The sequence below is a fragment of the Anser anser genome (genome assembly GCF_964211835.1).
Source record: "Anser anser genome assembly, chromosome: 1".
Taxonomy (NCBI): domain Eukaryota; kingdom Metazoa; phylum Chordata; class Aves; order Anseriformes; family Anatidae; genus Anser; species Anser anser.
The window spans coordinates 179,929,611-179,951,343 of record NC_139720.1 but is presented as its reverse complement, the minus strand read 5'-3'; the positions used below and the strand labels follow the sequence as shown (position 1 = coordinate 179,951,343).

The following is a 21,733-nucleotide window of genomic DNA, read 5'->3' as shown; positions in this document are numbered from 1 at the left end:
GAGCCAGGATGCTTTAAACCACCAGCCGCCTCCAGCTACACCCCAGATTTTCCACTGCCATCGCTCCGAGGCAGCCCCGAGGAACCCAAAGGCGCCCTCAGGGCCGAGGGAGCACCCGGGGGGAGTCCCCCCCCCCCGAGCCTCCCGCAGGGGGTGGCCGCGGGCGGCGGGGGCACGAAGCCCCCCGGGGCTCCCTCCCTCCTTCATCCCCCCCCTTCCCTTCCCGCAGGAGCTCGGCGGGCCCCAGACAAAGGAAGGAAGCGGGGTCGACGAGGAGGAGGAGGAGGAGGCAGCGAGGACGGAGGGCTCACCAGGATGCGCTTGAAGAGGTTGCTCTCCTTGGGCGGCAGCGGCACGGACGGCATGGTGCGGGCGGGCACGGCTCGGCTCGGCGCGGCGGGGGGGGGGGGAGGCGGCCGGGCGGCTGTCGCTACCAGGGAGGGAGCCCTGTCTGTCTGTCTGTCAGGAGGAGAGCCCCAGCTCGGCGCGGCCCCGGCCCGAGCAGCACCGGCGGCTGCTCCTCAACTCATTGGCCTTGCACCGCCCGCCCCGCCGGCTCCCCTCGGGCGCGGAGCGCGGCCCCCGTGCGCAGCTGCCTGACGCTGCAAAATGGCGGCCGGCCGCCCCGCCGCGCCTGCGCGCCCCGCAGCGGGGGAGGCGGCCGCGGGGCCCCCCGCTGGATGCCCCCCTGCTCCTGTCCTCGCCGTGCTTGGGGCTTGGGGCGGGGGTATGGGGTTTTTTTCTCCCCTTTTCTCCGTCCTGAGGAGGGGAGGGGGGTGTTTGCTCGGAGCTTCGCCCCGGGGGGAGCTACCTGAGGCGAGGAGCTCCTCGGAACCGCCCCGAGGGGAGGAGGGGGAAGGGGGCTGCCGCCCTCCGGGGGTGTAAAAATAACTCCGGCTGGCCCAAGTCCTGAGTCACGGCTATTTCCAAGCCGGGGGCTGTCGAAACTTGGTTGATTTTTAATTCTGCTTTTCTTTTCTTTATTTATTTTTTTCTTTCAGCGTTTGGCCGTGCGGAGATAAGGCAGAAAAACCTCCTTTGTCTGCTCGCCGCGCCTCCCTCCCCTGCCTCTCAGGCCCTAATAACCCACTTCCAGTGGCCGCTCTCTGGAGAACCAGTTTAAACCGATACTCGTCAGCCACGCTGCCCGAGAGCTTGGGAGGTATTGCTGGAAAGTATCTGTAAGAGCAGAGCTGCGAGGGGCCGGGCGCTCGCTGGGCTCTGGCTGGTATTTAGGGAACCAACATCAAGCTGGCAGCCAGGCTCCCGGCGAGCAGGGATGTCATCTCCTGCATTAATTCGTGTGGGTTTTTTTTTTTTTCAGCAGTTGATTATGTAAAGTTTCCCCATGCACCATCGTGCATGCTTAGAGCAGTAAGTGTTTATTCATGGCTTGGCTCCTTTGCTGAGGGGAGGTTTTAAGGTCTTTTGAAAATGAATTCTCCTCCTTATTATTCCCAGAAATAGTTCTTAAATGGGTCTTTGCAGAAATGGAAAACAAACCAGCAACGCTGAGGCCACATGGCCTAGGGTATTTACTTAGAAGGAAGACTGGTTAAACTGTCAAAAGTTGCAACCAATTAAAAAGAGCATTTTATGAGGGGGAAAATTAGGCAGCTTCAATTAGCATCTCTGTTTGTGTAATTACTCTTTAAAAACAGTAGTTATATTTTAAAAGGTATGTTATAAAAGGATATTAATTCTGTAGTATTATGGTTATCCACCTACTGTCCCAGGTGGTGAGCATAGTAGATAGACACAGTAAAGCACGTGTGTGGAAAAAACAATTAAAAGCAATTAGAAAAGCTGTATACTGGACAAGTTTTCTTTGGTTACACGTAAAGTGGGTAACTGACTGTGACAGAAAATACCCAATGTGTCTTTGACCTGCCACAGGCCTTGCTGACGTTGATGGACATGATAGCTGCCTTCCTTTCAGGCTAAAGGAGGCAACAGGGAAGCAAACGACTTCTTGAAAGAGAGTAACCTGGAAGGCAATCTAACTTGTAGACTACTAGATAGAAAAAAGATATATATATATACATATCTAAAGGCTCAGGTAGTTTCCTGAGAAGATAGCAAATGAGAGGAGGTATTAGAGACATACAGCGTATGCTTTCGTACTTACTGGTGAGCATCAATTTATGGCCACTTTTTGTGGATTGTGGTTGTTGTAGGCTTTGTTTTGGTTATCTGTTGTGCGGTCTGTAGTTAAGTTTATTTGTCGAAAGGATATCTTTACTGTGTTTATTTCTCGCTGGTTTCGTTCTGACATGTTTCTAATGATGTCAGTCACCTGGATCAATGGTAACTGATGTATGCAACTATGTAGTGTTTTCCACATGCTGTACTGGGTTCACTGTTCTTTTTGGTATATGATGTAGTACTGCTGTTACTCAGGATCTGATTTTTTTTTTCAAAACATTAGTACTGTTGACAAGGTCAGCCCTTCTGCATCATTTTCAGAAGCACGTAGTTAGCACTTGTTAATGCTAGCCTTGACTTTATGACCTCTGGTTTCCTGTCTTACCAAAAGGTATGTTACACCTTCTGTTGCGTTCAGTGATAAAACAGATACATCTCTGAGATGGTCAGGCAAATACTGGACTGGGTGATCCTTTGGTCTGAAGCATTAAGGTCTTTCTGAGTAGCTAAATGTCTCTGCTTCCTGCTAGTCCAAGAACCAGAAAGAATGCTGTCTGCAAACAGACAAACTGCAAATAAGAGGCAGGGGTTTGATTTGCATTTAGACATGTGTCTGTATTAAAAATCTGTGTTAAAAGCAGCAAGAAAAGGAAAGCAAACAGGCAGTAAAAGGATCCTTTTGTAGACTAGCTGAGAGAGAATAAACACAGAAATGAGCTTTTGGGGGGGGGCACAGTGCTGGTTGAAAGTGAGGTTTGGGAGTGCAGTCAAGAAAACTTCTCGTCATTTAATCCTACTGTGCTGGGCCAAACAAAGCTCTTTCTGCAGGCTTTGTTAATAAACAGGATTGTATTCAAGACGCGTATGATTCTGTCACCAGTTTTTCCTACAAACAGAAAGAATTTAGAAGTCTGTTGACAAATTATTTGGGTCAAAAGGGGGGGGAGCAATATTAAAGCGATATATACATTATAGCAAGCTTGTGATTTTTCTGCGTTTCTCTCTCTACTCTGTGGCATGGTGTCTGTAGAAGTCGTGGCACAATGCTGGCAGATTGCTAAACCCAGTTAGGGCCCCCGAGCAAAAAAGGGCCTCCGCATGGACATAGACCTGCCTTCAAGCCAAGCACGTTGTAAGGCCTGGAGCATGTTTTGTTTGATGAACCATTTCTTTGCCTCTCGTTTCTAAAGCAATTGGCAGCTTGGGGTTGCCAGATTTTAGATTTAAAAGTACAGGACCCCAGTGTCCTATTCCATGAAGCCCTGCTGCTGTCACTCCACCCTTCTGCCATGGTGTCTGAGGAGGGCAGCAGTGCCCTGCCCCAAGCACCCTCCACCCCACAAGCCATGGTCCTCACCAGCTCTGTAGGCAGCTGCTGTGGCTGTGCAGGCTTTGAGGCATCCAAGCAAACTTTAAGGGAGGTGAATGCACAGACAGCAATGGGATTTCCCATTCTTTATACTCAATTCCCATATTCCATTTCAAAAACATAGGAAATACAGGGAAAGACTGTATCCTATACACTTGTCAAATGAGATGCGTAGAGTAGGTCCTGTAGTTGATGGTATGTTTGGCAACTGTACTGACAGGGCTGAGTCCAACCCGTGTCTTAGCTGCTGGCTGGTGGGGGTACTGAGACTTTGTTAGTCTGTACTTTCACACTCAGAGTTAAGGGACTGCCCAGCAAGTGCAATAAAAACTGAATCGTGATCGCTTTTAATCAGAGGGTTTAATATAATAGCCATTCCTGGCTGCAGTAGAAGCTGATGTGATTTTTCTTGGCCTATCCTCTCCTTTGTAAATCTGTTTGGTAATTCTGAGTGCGTGGTCTGCTTATAACTTTCATGTTCTTATTAGCTTCTTGGTTGCTCTCCCATAGACTACCTTTCCAAGGTTTTTAAGCATTAGATTGTATATTTGGAGTCCCAACGTAAGGATAATTTCATTATTTATCTTCACTGAGGCCTAAGGTATAGTTGAAGAGTGAGGCTTGGTGGGAACAGAGACCGTACTGCGTCTCTCAGGCCTGGGGGAGCTCCTTGGAGATTGCAGGGTGCTGTTTGCTGAGGCTCTTTTGTGAATTCAATCAGCTTGGGATGGCTCCTGTTTTCTGAGGCAGCCTTTTAATGTCTGCTTTGCCTCCAGTCCCAGGGGATCGAGCAGAGCCAGAAGCAGCCCTCAGACCTAAACAAGAGGTTAGTTGTCATTCATGTGCTGATGAGATTTGATCCAAATCCCCCGATCAGCTCATTTTCAGTCTTTTGGAGTACTCACCTTGCCAAACCTTGTTGATGTTATATGTGCCAAATACCAGATTTAATTTTTTTTTTTTTTAATCCTGTTGAATGACAGTAGCCGGGAAGAAAGAAACTTAGAACATAGCGTTCTTTAAAGTGTTTACAGCAGAGCTAGATTTGCTGAAATGTAAAAAAGATGGGGAAAGTTACTGAAAAAAGCAAACTTTTCAGTGCAAGCTCTACACCTAAGGAAAACATAAAAGTATCAGGCAGCAGAATTCTTCATCTGAGGCTTGAGTACGTTTTTCTCCAGTACCGTGCGTAGCTATGAGTAAGTAAATTGGCCTTTTGGGTGATTATGGGTATTAAAAATAGGTTATGTAAACACTTTTTAAAATGTGAATATAATTAGGGATATAGATAATATTAAACAGATTATGCAGCTATTAAAAAGTGCATATACATACCGTGTTTTGAAACTTACCTTATTAGGAAGCTGCAGCCTATTAGCTGGACAATAATTGGAGTGGTTCTGTTTATTAATATTTTAGAACTGATGTTTGTCTTCTGTAGTGCAGCAATAATTCATTTTAAGTACAATTAATAGCAAGCTCCGACATAAAGTGGGACTTAATGTTGTTTTATGCAAACTTTTCTGAAATCGGTCTCTGAATAACCAGATTTGAAGCCGCCTGTGTTTTCAGGCCGTGTTTTGGGAAAAGGCACGGAAAAGCCCACTTATGTAACAGCTCAGAGCTGGGAAGCAGAGCCGTCCCCGTTTCTTGGTGTGCTCGCCGTTTCAGCCAGCGTTTGCTCAAGTCAGAGCGTGTCACCATGCAACTGTGAAGAAGATACTGAAAATGAAAATACAGAGGTATTTTTAAGATTTTTTTTTTTTTTTAAATTTGGGGGCTGGTCTTTCACGAGGCAAAGCGAAGCCTGCGTGCCCTCGCCGAGTTGTTAAAGCGATGCTGGCAAATCTGCGCTCCCAAATCCCGCGATGCGCCTGGCTGCGGGCTGGAGGAGAGGCGGCCAAGCCAGGCTGCTGCCGCCGCCGGCACGCTGGGAGTTGTGTTTTCGAGCAGGCATGCTGGGAGCGAGAGTTTTTTCCGCTTTCCTTCCGTCCGCAATGCCCTCGTGTTTTGAGGCCGGGTCCGTCCGGCGCCCGTCTTTGCGGACGGTGAGTTTGCGAGCGCATAAATCCTGTGCTGGGTAAGGGGGGCTTGTGCCTGGCTTTTGGGGGGCAGAGGGTTCCTCAATGTGGTTGTGGGCCCCTGAGGCCTTGAAAGCGTGTCTCTAAGGCTCTTACTGAAATAAGGGCTGCTGCCGTATCCGTAAATATTCATATGCAGCTCTACAAATGTATTTGCGTGGAGCTGATAGCGCTTTGATTATTAAAAGTGGTTTCTTAAAGCTCCTAAAACAGTTGTGCTGATAGCTGCTGCTTGACTGGGGCTGAGCTGGTCTTTTTGTTCTTTTAATGAAACAATTACAGTTGTCATTTTTGCATACTGGTTCTGATTTGTGATGTGTTTGTGCTGCCCACAGGATAATTTTGTCACATTAAAAAAGTTACTAAAAACTAGTTTGAAAAGCAGTTAATAGGTACTGTATGTAACTATGTAAAAGTTTTACGTGGGCTTATTTCTGCACAAATGCAGTGTGACAACATCTCTCTGAAGAGGAAATAGCTTTTTTTTTAATAACAAAACAAAAATATTCTGAAATTTCTTTCTCAAAAGTTGTTGTCATGCAATTTTTTAGGTTTAGGTGTTTAGGCATTTAAAAACGAAGTATTTTGCTTCTGAGAGCTCAGACAGAGCTATACTTTGGATTAGTTATTTGAATGTATTGATTTTTAACTTCACCAGTTAATTCTATTAATGATGTTTACCACCTGACTGGGTGATGATGGGCCATGCTGACTTGGAATAAGTAGGAACAACTCCACTGACATCAGCAAAATCAGGTCTTTAGGAATTAATTCTAGCACATGCCCTCAAAGAACTAAGTCCAGGAGTGTAGACGATGAGTCCAACTTGGGTCTTCTGCCTTGTTCCTGGTGAAGGAAGCATGATGCCTCTGCTACAGCTGTTTTTAGTCACTAGAACAATCCACAAGGGTTATTGTTGGCTTTCTGTAAATTAAAGCAGTCCTTAAAATAGCTGCAGTGAGTTTGGTAGTGCCTGCCAGCCTGGGGAAGGTGCAGAAGTAGAATAAAGGTTCTTCCCTCCCTCTCCAGCTCTTCCAGTTCCCGTAGGCAATAAAACAGACATCTGGGTTTTTTATTGTAAAAACAATACCTCTGTTTCTACTGTGTTTTACTATTCCTTTGTTATAGGACAAATGGCTAAGTAGGTAAGGAAAAGTGGTGAGTTGAGTACTTAATGTTTTGGTAATTTGTTAATAAAACACCTGAAGGTGTACAGAAGCTCTTGTCAGCAATAAGTAAAAACTCATTGTATTGGGAAACTCAGCTTGCTCTTTCAAGGAGATCCTATTGTACAAGTTTCACATGCTAGTATTCTCAGAATCAACTTTTTTGTAGAAGTTGGTAGGTGTAGAGGAGCCATGTGGTCATGGCAGAAATATTAAGGTGTGTTTCTGTATTTGTTAAACCTTTTCTGTGGGTGTAGCCCTAGAATAATAAAGATTTAAATTTAGTCCTCTCGGTAGACCCTTGTATGCCAATTTATAGAACACAATAATAATTCATAACGTGGTTTCTGATGTTGATGATGTACAATGAAGAAGAAAAGATCTTTCCTGGAGCAGCACTGATCCTGTGTCCTGCAAAACAACGCCAAGTCTATGAGAAAAATAGAGATTGGATTTCAGAGTACCAGCTTCCTACTCGTTTTTTTGATAGAAGATATGTGCCACTTATATGTGTCATGGGAAGGAGTACACGGGGATCATATAGCACTGCTCCCATACCTGACATAATACATACGCAGATGAATAATTTCATGAGCATATATTGTAGTCCTACTGACTGACCTTTTGCAAGGTAAGACTTTCTAGCTTAAACTGGGATTGAAACAGGAATAGTTTTGTCCATGATGACTAAATTTGCGTTGGTGTAATCAAGAACAGGATTTGGGCCTGATACAGGTTGGCTTTTAATTTTATTTTATATTTTTTAAGAAAACACTTTCTAGATAATAAAGGTCCCTATATTGTCTACTTCTCATTTCAGGTGGTGGAAGAATAAGGAACAAGATGAAACCTCTCCAAAGTGTCTGGCTTTTCAAGAGCTTGCTTTCCAGTTGCTACTGTCATGGTCAGCTTCACAGTTCTCCTCTTCTTTCTGTTGCAAAGAAGATAGGTTATGTGATGGGACTGCACAGCTGTGGATTTTGGAGGCCAAAATCTGTGTTGGACACAGCTAGATTGACTCTGTCATGTAATGGTCGGTTTAGGAAAAAGCATCAGGATTCTCGAGCACTGTGGAAGCACGAGGCTGTGCAGAAGTATCTGGAGACTCTAAGCAAAGAATACCAGGAGGTCAATCGTCTGCTCGATGCTGACTCAAAAAACGACTTTGACCAAAGAACCCTGAAGAGAAGACATGCTGATCTATCCCGTGTTGCAACTGCGTTTCAGGAGATCAAAGAGGCGGAAAGAGAAGTCCAGGAGTTAGAAACCATGTGCAGAGGTAAGGAGAACACATCCACTTGCTCATTTCAAAAGAATGGCTTTGCTTGTGATGAGCTTAATTGCTTGGCCTTCAAGGAAAGCTTTTAAATAAGTTTAGCCAGCCCTGGTCACGTCCGTTCCTGGGAGCTTTCTTGCTTCTATAGCTTCCTAGATCGAGCCGTTTCCTTTTATTTTTACCTCATCTCTCTTTGATCTGAGGTCTTAATACAGCCAACTTGGGAAAGTAGGAACCATCTGAACTCGCAGGGCTTTGTCTAGCAGAAATAGCTTGGAAATGTTTGGTTTAAGTTTTTTTTTTTTGATAGATCAAAGAGCAATATGAACTGAAGGAAAAAAGACACCTTCAAGCCAAGCATATTTAGTAGATGCAGACTTCATCTGTGTCATTTAAAATGGGATTCCAACTAGCCAGTTCATTGATGCTTATTAAGCAAATTATGTGAACTTTCATCTTCAGGCCCTGAATTCAGCTTCCAATATAAGCAGCAGGAGTTAATGTCTTTGAAGATACTTGAGGAGTCCTACAAGGAATAAAAAATGATGGTTATCTAAGAAGCTGCTGCTTTTCAAAACTATTCTGCAGTAAAGATTGGGGTAAAAACAGGGAAAAAAAATATTGACACTGCTTTTGATACCATTCAGGAAAAAGAAAGTATGGGGAGAATTTACAAAATAAGCAGTGGTACAAATTTTGACAAAGAAAAAAAAATGTTGGAAATGTGAGGCAGTGTGTTCAGTAGAAAAGAAAAATGTGGACCATTCTGCTACCCCAACAGATACTAAGATAAGAGGCAGTATTTTAATCCCCACCCCTTTCGCTCCTCTTCAGTGGATAAAGAGGAAAAGGAGTGAAGATGAGGGACAAAAATTGATACCTGAAAAAAAAATATTCTTGGAAGAATGAGAAATTATTTTAAAAAGTGGAAAACTCCAACTTAGCAAGGCTATTTTTGCATCAAATAAATGTAATGAAGAATTTTGCTAATTCCATAAATTATGATATGGATGAATGGAGTGAGTTAGAGTTGAAAGAAAGAAAAAGCAAGTGAATGAAAGAAAATTACAGTCAAGAAGTTACTTAAATGGAGCCCAATTATACTGTATGCAGTCTGTGTCGTGTGGCTGAGCTAAAACACAGATGGCCCCTTCAGCTGACTGTTCTTTGTGTTGTTTTTAGCTCCATAACTGATCCTCCTCTCTGTCGTACCTAAATTCCTCACAATTTCTGTAGGATTGTGTCTTTGCAACACTCAATGAAGCAGGAAAATATTATTTCCCAGTCTGTCCCTGGTGACTCGCATCAGAGGGCAGATGAAGTGACTTTTTAAAGGTCAGGTTTGCAGGGAGGTAGGTACGGAATGCCAACCTTTTCAACCTCAAGCTGGTAGGTCACCCCCAGACCATGCTTCCATCTCTGCTGACAATATTCAGTCTGATCCTGTTATCTAGCTAGTCAACAAGGATGGTTTTTGAGCCAGCTAGAAGCCTTTCATTCAGTACTATCTTTTGGTTGGAGTTGTAATTTACCGGTAAGGAAATTTACATAGTTCTCGCCTTAAGTGCCAAGGATGTCAAGCTCAACCGTTGATCTGCCATCATTTATTTAAGGAAAAATACCCACATGGAATGTAAATTAGAAACCATGATATGGAGGAGCTGTCCTTGTCCAGCTGGCCCAGCGTCCCAGCCCATTTAGTTCTTAAGGCTGCTGCTGTGGACAGGAGAACAAGAACAAGGCTCTAAACATGCAGAGAGGAAGAGCCCTGAGTCCTACATCTGTCTATTCTTTTCTTGAGGTGTGTAAACCTATATAACCTACCGATAAAACCTGTAGGTTTTCCTTCTGATGAGGTGACAGAGCCACTTCTCAGCTGGTAGAATAGAGGGAATTAAAAGGAAAAGGAGAGGGTGCTCCCTGTTTTGGCGTTGTCATTTTTTTCTCTTGACTCACACTTGCTGAGCAGAGGGGAAGGGAATCTCCTTAGGCAAAGCCAGGAATGTGGATGAGGCGAGGTCATCCACATCCTGATGGCCTGAACCCATAACTCTCACATCTCACTGATCACTTGATTAGCAGGAGACAGAGGGTTAGAAACCTCGTTATTATCATCTTACTTATATGTTTAATGCTCACCTTAATGAGTTGTCTGCAAATCATTGAATATACGTCTGTTTCGGGCCGAGTCTAGAAAACAACATTTTTCCCGCATGAGGAATTGTAATATGGGAAACTGAGGCACTTTTTGTCTCCAGGCATGCTTTTGATGTATTTTGTCAAATCTGTTCAAGAATTTACCCCTGGACTGTCAGTCTGTGCCACATAGGTGTCAGTTGGGACTAGCATCTGTTTGATGCAGACTTTGAGCCATAACCTCGAGATTCAGAGGTAATTTATCTGTTACTCCTTCCGACACCCCTGAAAAATATGAGCGTTTAGTTAGCAATATGCATCCTGGGTTGGGCTGCCCTTCCTTGATATTTCATGCTGGCAAAATGGAACTGCTCGCACTGCGAGCTTTTATGTGCTGTAATGTGTGTCTTTTGTCAGCTGTACTGCAGTTTGCTCTAAGGTAAGTGAGATTGGCTAATATCTGTTCCTATTGTTGGAATTTAGAGCTAGACAGCAGAGATGAGAAACAACTTCTGGAGCTTGCCTTAGAAGAGAAGGAAACCCTTGATAAAAAAATCAACACGCTGTGCAGAAAGGTGAGCCTGAGGTAAAATTATACAGCTTTGTAAATAAAGATATCCAAAAAATCTTCCTTGCGATATTACCCATCGACTATGACACTTACATTTAATGAAACAGAAGTCCAGCTTCTCTCTTTTCCCTGAAAAGACGTGGCAACATTAATTAGTAAGCTTCTGGCAAATGCATCTTAGAAGCTTATTATTTTAGTCAGTTCTGCTTGCTTGCTTGTCTGTCTGTCTGGAGGTGCTGAAGGGGATATAAAGCTCTGGCTGTGCTATTGAGACATGACGTGACATCCTCGTAACTGTTTGTGACAGCGGAGCATACATTCTTGAAAAGGTTTCTGATTGGAACTTTCAGTCTTTCATTTCCTCTTCAGCTGACAGCAGCCCGTCAGCGGGGACATTAATTATAAGCAGAGAGGCTGAACGGATTCAGTGGAAGGTTCTGTGCGTGGTCTAATTTCTATGTTCACATTGAGATAATGGGAAATGGGGCCTTCTGAAAAATAAGAGCAATGTTTGTGTAAAAAGCAGCTGAGTTATAGCTAGTAACTTGTGTTCATGGGTAGCTGGGGCTGGGACGGGTGGCCTGGCACCTGACTCTTTGGGATCAGCTAGCTTTCCTGTTAGGTGGGCTCAAGCCATGGCGTTTGTGAAGGCTGTCTGTAAACTGGATTAAAAGGAGATACAGAGTCATGAAAGAGACAGTGACATTCTTTTTTCTTTTTTTTTTTTTCTCTTTTCAGCTTTTCCAGCTTCTAGTGCCAAAGGAAAAATATGATAAAAGTCATGTTATATTAGAAGTGACAGCTGGCAGAACAACTGGAGGTCAGCAAAATCTCCACAGTAAAGATTACTCCAAAGCTCCATCCAAATTTTTAAGGCTCTTATGGGCTATTCTGAATGCACTTTTATACGTTAATGGTATAAAGTAATACTTTCTAAAGAAGAGCATTAATCTGTCTAATGACCACGATTATGGTTGCAGCTAAATCTAAAAACTGGTGGCTGTCGTATTACGAACTGCTATTTATGTTGTAGCGCCTCTATATTTTTAGGTGACATCTGCCAGCAGTTCACCAAGGAGATGTTTGAGATGTACCAGAACTATGCAGACTATAAATGTTGGACCTTTGATGTTCTGAACTACACTCCAGCTGAGATAGGTACAGTAGTACTCTTCAGACACTCCATCAAGACAACCAAGTTAAAAGCTGGGTTTCTCTGCTCTGTTTGTCACACGTTATTTGCCTCTGTAGGTGGGCTGCATCACGCGGCCGCTCATATTTCAGGAGATGATGTCTACAGGCATTTGAAATATGAAGGAGGGACTCATCGGGTCCAGCGAATCCCCGAGACGGGCCTGTCGTCGAGAATGCAGCGCATTCATACCGGGACGATGTCAGTCATTGTCCTCCCGCAGCCAGAGGAGGTAAAGTAACCTCTAATCAGGGCAGCAAGGTGTATCCCTGCTCATCCACGTAGGCATCGGAGTAGGTGCTGTTTAAAACCACGTTACTGTTAGTGGTTTGGGATTTTATTGATACCCAAGTGCTTTGTGTGCATCCCAGGAAATGAACCACAATTCTGTGACTCTGGAAGGTTCAGTCCTTGCCTCTGTACCTTACGTGTTTGAATGGCTCACCAGAAGCAACTTCCCAGATATTTGCTATTGCCTGAAGTGGCAAGTAGATCGCTGATCAGTTCAGTGACTGTTCCGGCCCCAGTGCTCACAAATCTCACTAGTTAGCAGTAAGCCAATTTTAAATTATGTCTTATATTGAGACGGGGAATATGTCCAAGAAAATATTCAGTGTTGCATAGTAATAAGTTTCAGCAAGTCCTTTAATTATTTTTTGGTTCATTTAAATTATTGGTGTCGTTCTCTGTTAAATCAAGGGCAGTATGCTCTGAATTTGAATGAGCATGTTGGTTAGTCTTTGAGTTTTCACTGATACCAGCCGTTCTCACTTAAACCAGCAATTTATGCTGAAGATAATCAAAAACAAATCTTGAAGGCTTTCCCTGCAAGTTCTCCTGCTTCCCTGTAATGCTTTCCTCGCAACATGGATCAGATCTGCAAGTTCCTTTCCTATCCACTGAGCTTAAACTTGGTCCAGGTCGTGGGCTCATACTTGCAGTGCTGCAGTCCTTGCCTGGATCTGGGTACACCCACCTTTTCCTCAGTTAGATGTTTTTAAACACCATTGCAAAAATCATTCAGGCTTGACTCACTGAACAAGATCCTTGAGCTGCTACTTAGAACTGATTTTGATGATTTGCTTATTTCTCAGTCTCCCAGCCAAAGCTGGTGGTTTTACAAAAAGTTGCTGATTGTAGTGTGTTTCCCACACAGACATACCTTGTTTTCTGAAGGACCTGGAGTAAGAGATGGAAAAAATAAGTGGAGTACTTAAAGAGTTGCTTTGCAGAGATACTTGCTGTTAGGGTTTTTTAAGTATAATAATTATAGCTCTTACTTAGGAACAGTTATAAAAGAACAGGTTTTTGAGAAGTGATTCTTTTTTTTACACCATGTATCATTGAAAAGATGTTCAAAATATTTTAGGAGGAGCAGAAAGTAGTGATTTTCTTTGATTCTAGGTTGACGTTAAAGTAGATCCCAGAGATTTGCGTGTAGACACGTTCAGGGCCAAAGGAGCAGGGGGGCAGCACGTTAACAAAACTGACAGCGCTGTGAGAATCGTACACCTTCCCACAGGTAAGTCTGGCTGCATTTCCTTCTAATCACCCTAAATCTTTATCTTGAATTGAAAGCTTACGATGCTGCAAATTACCTCTTACAGTGAGTTTGCCGGGTTGGGCCTTGTATCAAAAAAGGCAGTAGCCCCTTCTTGTTCTGCCCATCTTCTAGCAAGGAAACATGTGAGGAATATGTACTAGTGGAACCACGGTCAACACGTTGCTGTTCTGCCAGTTTTGTCTTCAGATGGGTTGCTTAATGAACACACTGTCTTTGAAGGATGAAGGAACAAATGGAGGGTGACAGGGATGGGATGGGAGATGTAAATAATTTGTGCTGACTGCTTCAGGAGTAATGGGCATTGGCAGCCTCGCTGCGACCTGTGTAATTACGAGACTGAGAAAAAAAGGAGAGTGGAAGATTTTCATTGAGTATTACTTAACGCTGTTAGATGTGGAATAGGAAAGAAAGCGTGTACTGATGGGAAGTTACTGTGTATAGTGAACCACTCTGTCTTTGTTAGGATTTGTTTGTATTGAAATTCAGTGGGTTTGTGTCCATCCAGATGCGGAATCTCTTAATGCACAAGAAATTCCAGTGGCAACCTGAAAACAGCTGTTTTGTGTACGCCTTTTTACTTCAGAAATCTAATGTGAAGTAAAAACAAATACTAGTTTTCTTGTGAAGATCTTTATTTGTTATTCGTAATTCAGTTTATGACTCTCCAGTACGACTTTGACACCCTTTTCTGCTAGAATAATGAACTTTCCAGTCTCCGAGAGCTTATGTAGACTAAGACTTTTAAATCCTGCATTTCATTTTTTCTCAACGTGCTTCTGTAGACTCTGCAAATTACATTTTTAACATGCGATAGCTAGCTGGAGAAAATCTGTTTTCTTGAGGCAATGTCAGAAACTTGTTTGCTTCATGAAAGTTTACGATATCCCTACCCTTTCTGTAGCACCAAACAAAGAAGCTCCTGGTGCAGCTGTGAAGAATTTTAAAAGTTACATATGGTTTTGGGCAGTGTGCTAAAATGACTTTTAAGCCTACAGCTGAAAGGCCCTACAAACCAGCACTGTAGAAGGTTTCAGTTGCCAAACGTGTTAGAATTAATTTAGCTTGCTTGTTCTTTGTTATAATAGGCTTTTGATCTGTGCTCTCTTGAATTCTTCTGTAAAGGACTCGTAGTAGAGTGCCAGCAGGAGCGATCACAGCTGAAGAACAAGGAAATAGCTCTGCAAATGCTGAGAGCTAAATTGTACCAGCAGATCATTGAAAAACAACTAAGTCAAGAGCAGAGTGCCAGAAAACTGCAGGTGAGGAAATGTGATTGATGGAACTTGGAGAAGGTGCTGTGTTGTAGATTTGTTTCCAATCTCTTTGAGTGGCAGTGACAGAGCACGTGAGTGTGTGTCTGGCCGGGTGTGCTTACAAAGGAGAATCTTGTGTGTTAAAGCGGTAAGTGCTTTAAAACTGGAACTCTGATTTTCACTTCTCCTAGTTCAACCCTAATGTAGACTTCTCAGGTAATGGAAAAGAGCCATAGACTATAGCTGGAAAGAAACAAATCGTAAGACTGCAGCTGGAATTATCTGAATGATCTGAACGCACTCAACATTGTGAACTGAATCCCCCTCTTAAGGCTGCAGCTACACAGTCAGAGCAGTAGTACGGAGTTATTCTCAGTGAAAATGGGGATCGAGAGTTCTTGGAGTTGTATTTTAACCTGTTCCTAAAACACGATATTTGATGAGATCATACAGAGCTTTTGAGAGAAACAAGTATATAAACAAGCCCGCCAATTCACAGTTACATAAAAGTTTATTTGCTATTTTTTAGGTAGCCCTTAAGAAGAAATGATTTTCATAAAAGAGTTACCTTAAATTATGCTGCAAAGTGTACTTTTCTCTTAAGTGCGCTAACATTCTTTTCCCATTCCTTGAGTATTTTGTTGTTTGCGGTGTAAACTTCAACAGTGATCAAAAAGAATAAAAATACTTCACAATCACAGAATTCTTCAGTGCTCCGAAGTTTCCAGCTATTTAATCACTAATTTCAGATTGCATTTAAATGTATTGTTCCTGCAGATTATTAACTCAGTCGTCGTAATCAGTGAGCCATTTATCTTTTGTTAATAACTTCAGCTTGAGAGTTTTCAAAGCTGTATAAAGGACTTTAGATTTTTATTTATTATATATTTACATACTATAGAAAATCAGGCAAAAGTAAATTACCTTTCCTAATAATTCAGAATATATCAAAAAAAAATCCTTGTTTTGAAATATAACTGTGGGTGCGGGTAGAATTTTCCAAACAAAACAAACAAAAAAAACCTAAGCAGATACTCATCTCTCTGAGCAGTTTTTGTCGTGTAATTCTCCATTTCAGTAAAGCATTTAACCACACAACAAAGCTACGTTGAGTTCAGTTTTAAAGCTTTTAGAATTGTTTGCACTCCTGCACGTCACCACTAGAGGACTCCTCTCCGTATTCTCAATTTACTCTTTGGGTGTTGATTTCTGACAGCCAGATGTTAGTGGAACTGCTTTGCCACCCTTCTGTGTAGTGAATGTTGACTTATTAATGGTGCCTAATCGTTGTCTTTTTTGGGAATACAACCCCCCTCAAAACCAAAAATACCGTGTTACATTTTTGGACTAATGCCATGTGTAGACGCACCTTTTGCCTTACGTGTCTTTTGAGTCTGGTGTCATTCTTACAGTTACAGAGCTAGGACAGAAATGGTATACTGTAGGATGTTAAAACTTGGTCTGGTACAGAATAGCAAATAATACAGTTTAGTAATTCCACAATGTTTTAAAAATATATATATATCCATTAAAAAAAAAAAATATATATATACATATATATCCTAAATCAGTGACTACTAGGTTTGTAGGTATAACAGGCTGATCAATTTAAGTTTATTCTAGCTATGCTGTTGTAGCGTGGTTTTAGATTTTTAAAAACCAATATATATATATTTATATTTATTTTTTTTATTGCTACAGTTGGGAACAAGAGCCCAGTCGGAGAGAATTCGTACTTACAACTTCACCCAGGACAGAGTGACCGACCACAGGATCTCGCATGATGCACGCAATATCAAGGTGATGGTTGCTCATCAGAGTTTTAAAACTTAGACTTACCTGTATCTTGTGAGGAAAAATGTAACCTTGTGAAAACAATTTAAAATAAATGAGGAAATGACATGGCCAGTTGTTCTCTGACAGAACGTGATAGATTCAAGAAGCTCACACTCTTCTGCCTCAGTGATGTAGGGTAGCGTTAAAGATAACTTGCACAGGAAATAACTAGCTGACCTAGTTCTCTGTGTCTTTTTCTCCTACTATATGAACAAAAAAAGATCAAGCATGGATTCCTCCTTAGCAAACTTTGTGAGTCCCTTCGCCAGACTGGGCAAGTGAAACTTGACATTCTTGAAGCTTACCGTAGCCAAAAGAAAAACCTGACAAGACAGACATTTTTTAGTTGTCAATCTATTAGCTTAATCCTCCTCCTAATGCTAGAGTGAATAAAGGGAAAAAATAAACAAACAAAAAAAACCACCTTTTCTTTATCTTTGCCTTGCAAGCCACAGTTAAAAGCAACTGAAACAGAATACTTCTACTGTAAGATTACCTGATATTTCTGAATAAATATCTCCATACAGTTTGATTCGTATTTATTGCTTTGTTAACAGGTATTTAAACAAATACCTAATAGTGCATTTTTGTCTAATAAATTTATGGGCAATGCTTTGAACTTCAGGACGAAATTTAGGATGACCCTTTATTATTTTGTCTTTGGCATCCAGTTTACTTTAACTGCTGTTGCATAAGAAGCAACACTTTTAAACTGTACCCACAGGTGTCCAGGGTTACTTCAGAGAACACAGGGCATACTGAATAAGGAATGGTTCATATTTAATGGGGTGGGGAAGAGCTATAGAGGTGTCAGGTTGGAAGAGAATGGTAAGAAGCTCCACAACTGTATAAATACTAGTTTTGTTAGTCTAGCTTTTCACATAGTTTGCGGAACTTGTTACTTTTTTTGAGTAAAATTGGAACTATAAACTGTCTAACAAAAGTTAGTTAAGCTTTATTTGTAAAAAAAAAAAAAAGTCATTCTTCGCATGAAACAAATATTTAAATTGGGTCCTTCTACTCCTAATTGTTCTTGCTGGATGATTTTTTATGTAAATGCTTAGGTTACAAGAAGGCACAGCAAGAAGGCACCGATACCTCTTCTGTTGTTGCCAGGGTCAGTGTGCCTTCACACGAAGTCCCACTGCTGTGCACTGCGCCACGGTGCTCTCGCACAGGGGATTCGTGAAGTTGGGCAAGTGGAAGTGCTACAATAAGACGCCAGGCAGAGGGCATTCCCAGAGCTCCTCTTCTGCGTAGTCACCATTTCAGAGTAACACTGATGTATGCTCAGTAATGCTTTCGTCTGTTGTTGTTTTTTCATAGGAAATTCTAAGCGGGAAAGAAGAACTGGATAAGCTAATAAACAGGCTCCTGGAGTTTGCAGAGATGGAGGCTCTCACCGAATATCTAGAAAATTTGCAGTCTGTGGAAGGAGGAGGCTGCTGAAGACATTGTATAGACTTAAAGCAGAAATGCGTTCGGTGGCAAAATAAAATGGACACACTTATTAGAGGACTGATTAAAATCTACGCCTCTTTTTCAGTGTGTGCTATTACTCTTTTTTTATATATATATTGGCACAAATGAACTTAATGGGTTGAATTTACTACAGCTCCCCTAGCAGAAAAGAACAGGCTTTGAGCACTGCTTGTTCTGGGGATGGGAGGTGTTCCTGTCTAGGTGAAAGATCTGAAGCTCCCCTCTCTTGGTCTAGAATCTGGCCTCATAAGTAATGTTTATTTTTATCATTTTTATCCACTGACAGAGTGAACTTCCTAAATGTAGCCCTTTCTAAATAACTCTGTATTATGATATACTACTTTTTTACAGTGAATATAGAAAAGCAAAGGAAGCAATCTTGGACGAGAGGCCAGCATCCTGAGAGCTGTACCTGTCAGCCTTCTTGGTTCAGCTGAGGGTGGGTCTGGACCACATGCTGTGGTGGAGTGTAAAAGTACTTGTTCCAGTTTCATGTTGAGTTGACAAGGTTCTGGACGGAGCTTAGCAGTGATAACAGGCAGCATCCTCCTCCTTGACAGAAAATGAGCTGACAGTGTAGATGTGTTTTAGCAAACGAGGTAGGTCTGGAATTCAGTTTCTGCCTTGATGTTGTCTTTGGGAATGTGCGCCTGTCTCTGAGGGCAAGCCAGATAGCTGTAGAGCACACAGCTTTAACAGGACTTGCATTCATGTTTTCCCCTAAGCCCATATTGTGCAATATACTTACACGCACTTGTGCGTAGGCAGTCAGTAGTCAGACGCAGAGACGGAGGAACACTCAGATGTTTAACATTACACAGAAATATGCAAGTGCACTGCTGAGCTGGGCTGACTTGCTAGATCAATGCATTTGCTTTTTATCCTGCTCTTCCCAAACCGTGCTATGAAACTGCTCTGCACTGTCTTGTGAATGTGAAGAGTCCATGAGTTGTCATGATTTAAACTGCACATCGTGGTTGGTTTACGTCTGCACATTTATTTCCTAATCATGAATGATACAGGACTGAGAAAATAGAAGTTGTTTTGAGAAAAGAAATTTCCATACTGAATTCTAACCTGTGTCGTTAAACAACAATTTAAACTATTCAGACAGAATAGAAACTATATAAATATATATATATGTTAAAATATAAACTTTATTCAGACAGGAAGAAAGCAGGAAAAGTACTCGGTTTCTCAGTTATGGAACTATTCTTCAGTTCTCGGGGTTTTGCACATTCTTATCAGCAAGTCTCACTTGAGAATTTTTGAATTGCTTCCACCACTTTTAGTTACGAAAGTTTTTAGCTTTTATTTTTTAATTTATAGTTCCGTAAATCAATCAATAAACCTACTATCATGTGACTTAGAGTCATTTGCACATCTGAACGTTGGCATTGCGGTAAGCAGCTGAGAGAAAAATACCTCCAGGCAGGCAGGCAGCTCAGCCTGCACCTATGCAGTGCTGACAGGCTGGTACTAACTGATGGGATTAGCTGCAATAGGAGAGTTTACGTGTTTAGCCAATTAACGTGCTCCTTTAGCTCACTTTCATGGTGCAAACCAATTTATATTATTATATACATTGAGCAATCTTAGAAACTTCTTATAAACTAAGCATTTTAAATAATCAGATTCTAATTCCAGAAACACTAACATAAATAAATAAAGCCTCACTTCAGTTACTGAAAGAAAGACAGTGATGTTCTGACCGCAGGACCTTAGGGGTATTTGTGACCAAGGTCCCTCGTTTTCCGCAGCCTGTCTTTGGTGGTGCTGGTGGTTTTGGGCTCAGGGAAAGGGGGAAGCAGAAGGGCGCTCCCCTCTAAGATCACACTTCTGATGTTCCCAGTGCAGGCATTGAAATTCAGTGGCTAAACCCTTTCTCCCAGGTTGTTCCAGTGCATCCTGAAGGATCTTTGTCTTATTAAGGGTATCCCTCAATCGCTCATTCCTGTACCCAAAATGTCCTAAAGCTCAGTCACAGCAGAGACTTGGACACAGAGCAGACCCACTTCTCCTGGTCATTGTCTGCACCATTGTCTGCACCGGTCATTGTCTGCACCATTCTGTCCTACTAAAACCAGATAGGTTTGCTCTTCCTCGTTGACAAAGTATTATTTGAAGCTATGTTTCCCCCTAGCTTACAGGATATCTGAAACCATACAGTGCTCTCCTAGTTCTTGCACCCTGGTCTTTTCTGTAGGATGTAAAAGCTGCTGAGATAAATGGCAGAAGTACCTCACCTGCATTACTCGTGCATCTGCAGATGAGCAATTAATAAGGTATTTCTGCACTTACGAGTTTGTGAGCTGTACTGAACCATGCACATATGCCTTGATCCACCCCTCACCTGCAAGGAAGCGTAAGTCACGTAGGCTCTATAGGCTCTATCTCATAGGACTGTTCCTCTCTGAAGGTTATCATCCCCTCTGCAGCCTAGGTGCTATTTTAGCTGTTGTTTTGGCATTTTTCAGTGTAAGATTTTTTTAAGGCAAGGGTTTCATTTTTATGCCTTTTTCTTTTTGGATGCTAGCGTAATATAAATAAATTACCTTTTCTGGAGCAAGAAGTATTTCAGTTTTACTCCCAAAAATAACACTGCAAGGAAACAGCAGCTGCGCTAACATTACTATTTGTTATATGATTATATATTCTCATTAGGTTAAGAAACATGGTTGTTTCCACTCAGGCTCTTGCACAATTCACCTGTCTGTAAGGTTAGACAAAACACTAAGGGGCAATGTCAAAGCAGCAAAGACATTCTTTCTGGTTCCCCAAATCCCTAAGCGTGGTTTTATACATCAGGCTTTACCACCTTTTCCTACAGCTTTATTTTAAATCAGGAGCTGTAAGAATTGACTGCTGCTTTGAAACACTCCCTGGCAGATGGATACAAACAATTCACAAATAAACGGCAGCAGCTGAAGAACTGTTTGTGTTTGTTTTGTTTTCTACCTATTGAGCTTTATTTGGCATTTCTAATGTAGGTTCCACTTGGATATCTGGAAAACATCTTTACCTTTAACATAGCTGTCAAAACGGCAAGGAGAAAAAGCAGAAGTTTTCAAATGGAAATGATAATAGTTGCCATTACTACCCCACGCCTGGAGTTCTGTTTCAGACATCGTTTTCCAAAACCAGCTGCGATTCCGGCACCTGAGACCTCCAGCGCCAGCTACATCAATAGCATCACCTTTCTGCTGCGGCCACGAAATGCACGTTATTGCACACGAGCAGAGCTGGCAAGCGGAGCGTGTCCGCTGCTGGGGCTGGGGGACCCGACGGGAGGTCTGCGGGGAGATGGATCAGCCAGAAATGCTCCCTTTAACCAAAGGGGTCATACTCACGGGCTGTGTGTTAGTAAAACATCTATTTTATTGCTCCGATCCTGCCTCTTCCTGGTACCCTACTACCTATCTTTATGACTTTCCTCTTGGTACTAGAACAAGTCTTCCTTTGTAGCATGTTTCTAAACCAGATGAAAGGCAAGGCTATTAAAACGTAATACCGTCTAAATATATATATGCTATTAATCATATTTGTACAACAAATAAAACATTATAGACAGAAACACATACGCTTTTATGATAGTGGAAAGGTGGATTTTTACCCTCTATTTAAGCAGAACAGCACCGGTATCTTATCTCGATTACTTTCAA

At 42.2% G+C, this 21,733-nt stretch overlaps 2 protein-coding genes across 16 annotated transcripts in view; one reads left to right on the top strand and one right to left on the bottom strand.

Moving 5' to 3' along the window:
- NAA16 (N-alpha-acetyltransferase 16, NatA auxiliary subunit) overlaps positions 1 to 447 on the bottom strand; it is a 65,215-nt gene extending 64,768 nt beyond the window's left edge. For all 4 annotated transcript variants that reach the window (XR_014577815.1, XR_014577816.1, XM_083819447.1 and 1 more), the window contains exon 1: positions 312 to 447. Coding sequence is in view for 2 of the 4 variants with exons in the window: in XM_083819447.1 (XP_083675573.1) it covers positions 312 to 365 (54 nt within the window). In the remaining 2 variants the exon portion in view is untranslated. The remainder of the gene's footprint in view (positions 1 to 311) is intronic.
- On the top strand, positions 232 to 18,134 carry MTRF1 (mitochondrial translation release factor 1). Of its 12 annotated transcripts, XM_083819470.1 has the most exons (13): positions 657 to 727; positions 1,002 to 1,181; positions 4,236 to 4,340; positions 5,087 to 5,256; positions 7,582 to 8,040; positions 10,657 to 10,748; positions 11,483 to 11,564; positions 11,795 to 11,902; positions 11,996 to 12,168; positions 13,341 to 13,458; positions 14,623 to 14,759; positions 16,455 to 16,553; positions 17,916 to 18,134. In XM_083819470.1, the coding sequence occupies exons 5-13, from the start codon at positions 7,605 to 7,607 to the stop codon at positions 18,036 to 18,038; spliced, it is 1,368 nt and encodes a 455-aa protein (XP_083675596.1). In that variant the 5' UTR covers positions 657 to 727; positions 1,002 to 1,181; positions 4,236 to 4,340; positions 5,087 to 5,256; positions 7,582 to 7,604; the 3' UTR covers positions 18,039 to 18,134. The 12 variants fall into 12 exon arrangements, with proteins under 12 accessions (XP_083675598.1, XP_083675589.1, XP_083675591.1 ...); XM_083819465.1 differs by lacking the exon at positions 4,236 to 4,340 and having other exon boundaries at positions 646 to 727; positions 1,002 to 1,175; XM_083819469.1 differs by lacking the exon at positions 4,236 to 4,340 and having other exon boundaries at positions 648 to 727; positions 1,002 to 1,162.
- The last annotated feature ends 3,599 nt before the right edge of the window (positions 18,135 to 21,733 follow it).

Coding starts and splice junctions, on each gene's coding strand:
- MTRF1 (XM_083819463.1), top strand. CDS start 681: ATGCCCCCCTGCTCCTGTCCTCGCCGTGCTTGGGGCTTGGGGCGGGG. Junction 728..1,001: donor GCTTGGGGCTTGGGGCGGGG/GTATGGGGTTTT, acceptor TTTTTCTTTCAG/CGTTTGGCCGTGCGGAGATA. Junction 11,565..11,794: donor AGCTGGCAGAACAACTGGAG/GTCAGCAAAATC, acceptor CTATATTTTTAG/GTGACATCTGCCAGCAGTTC.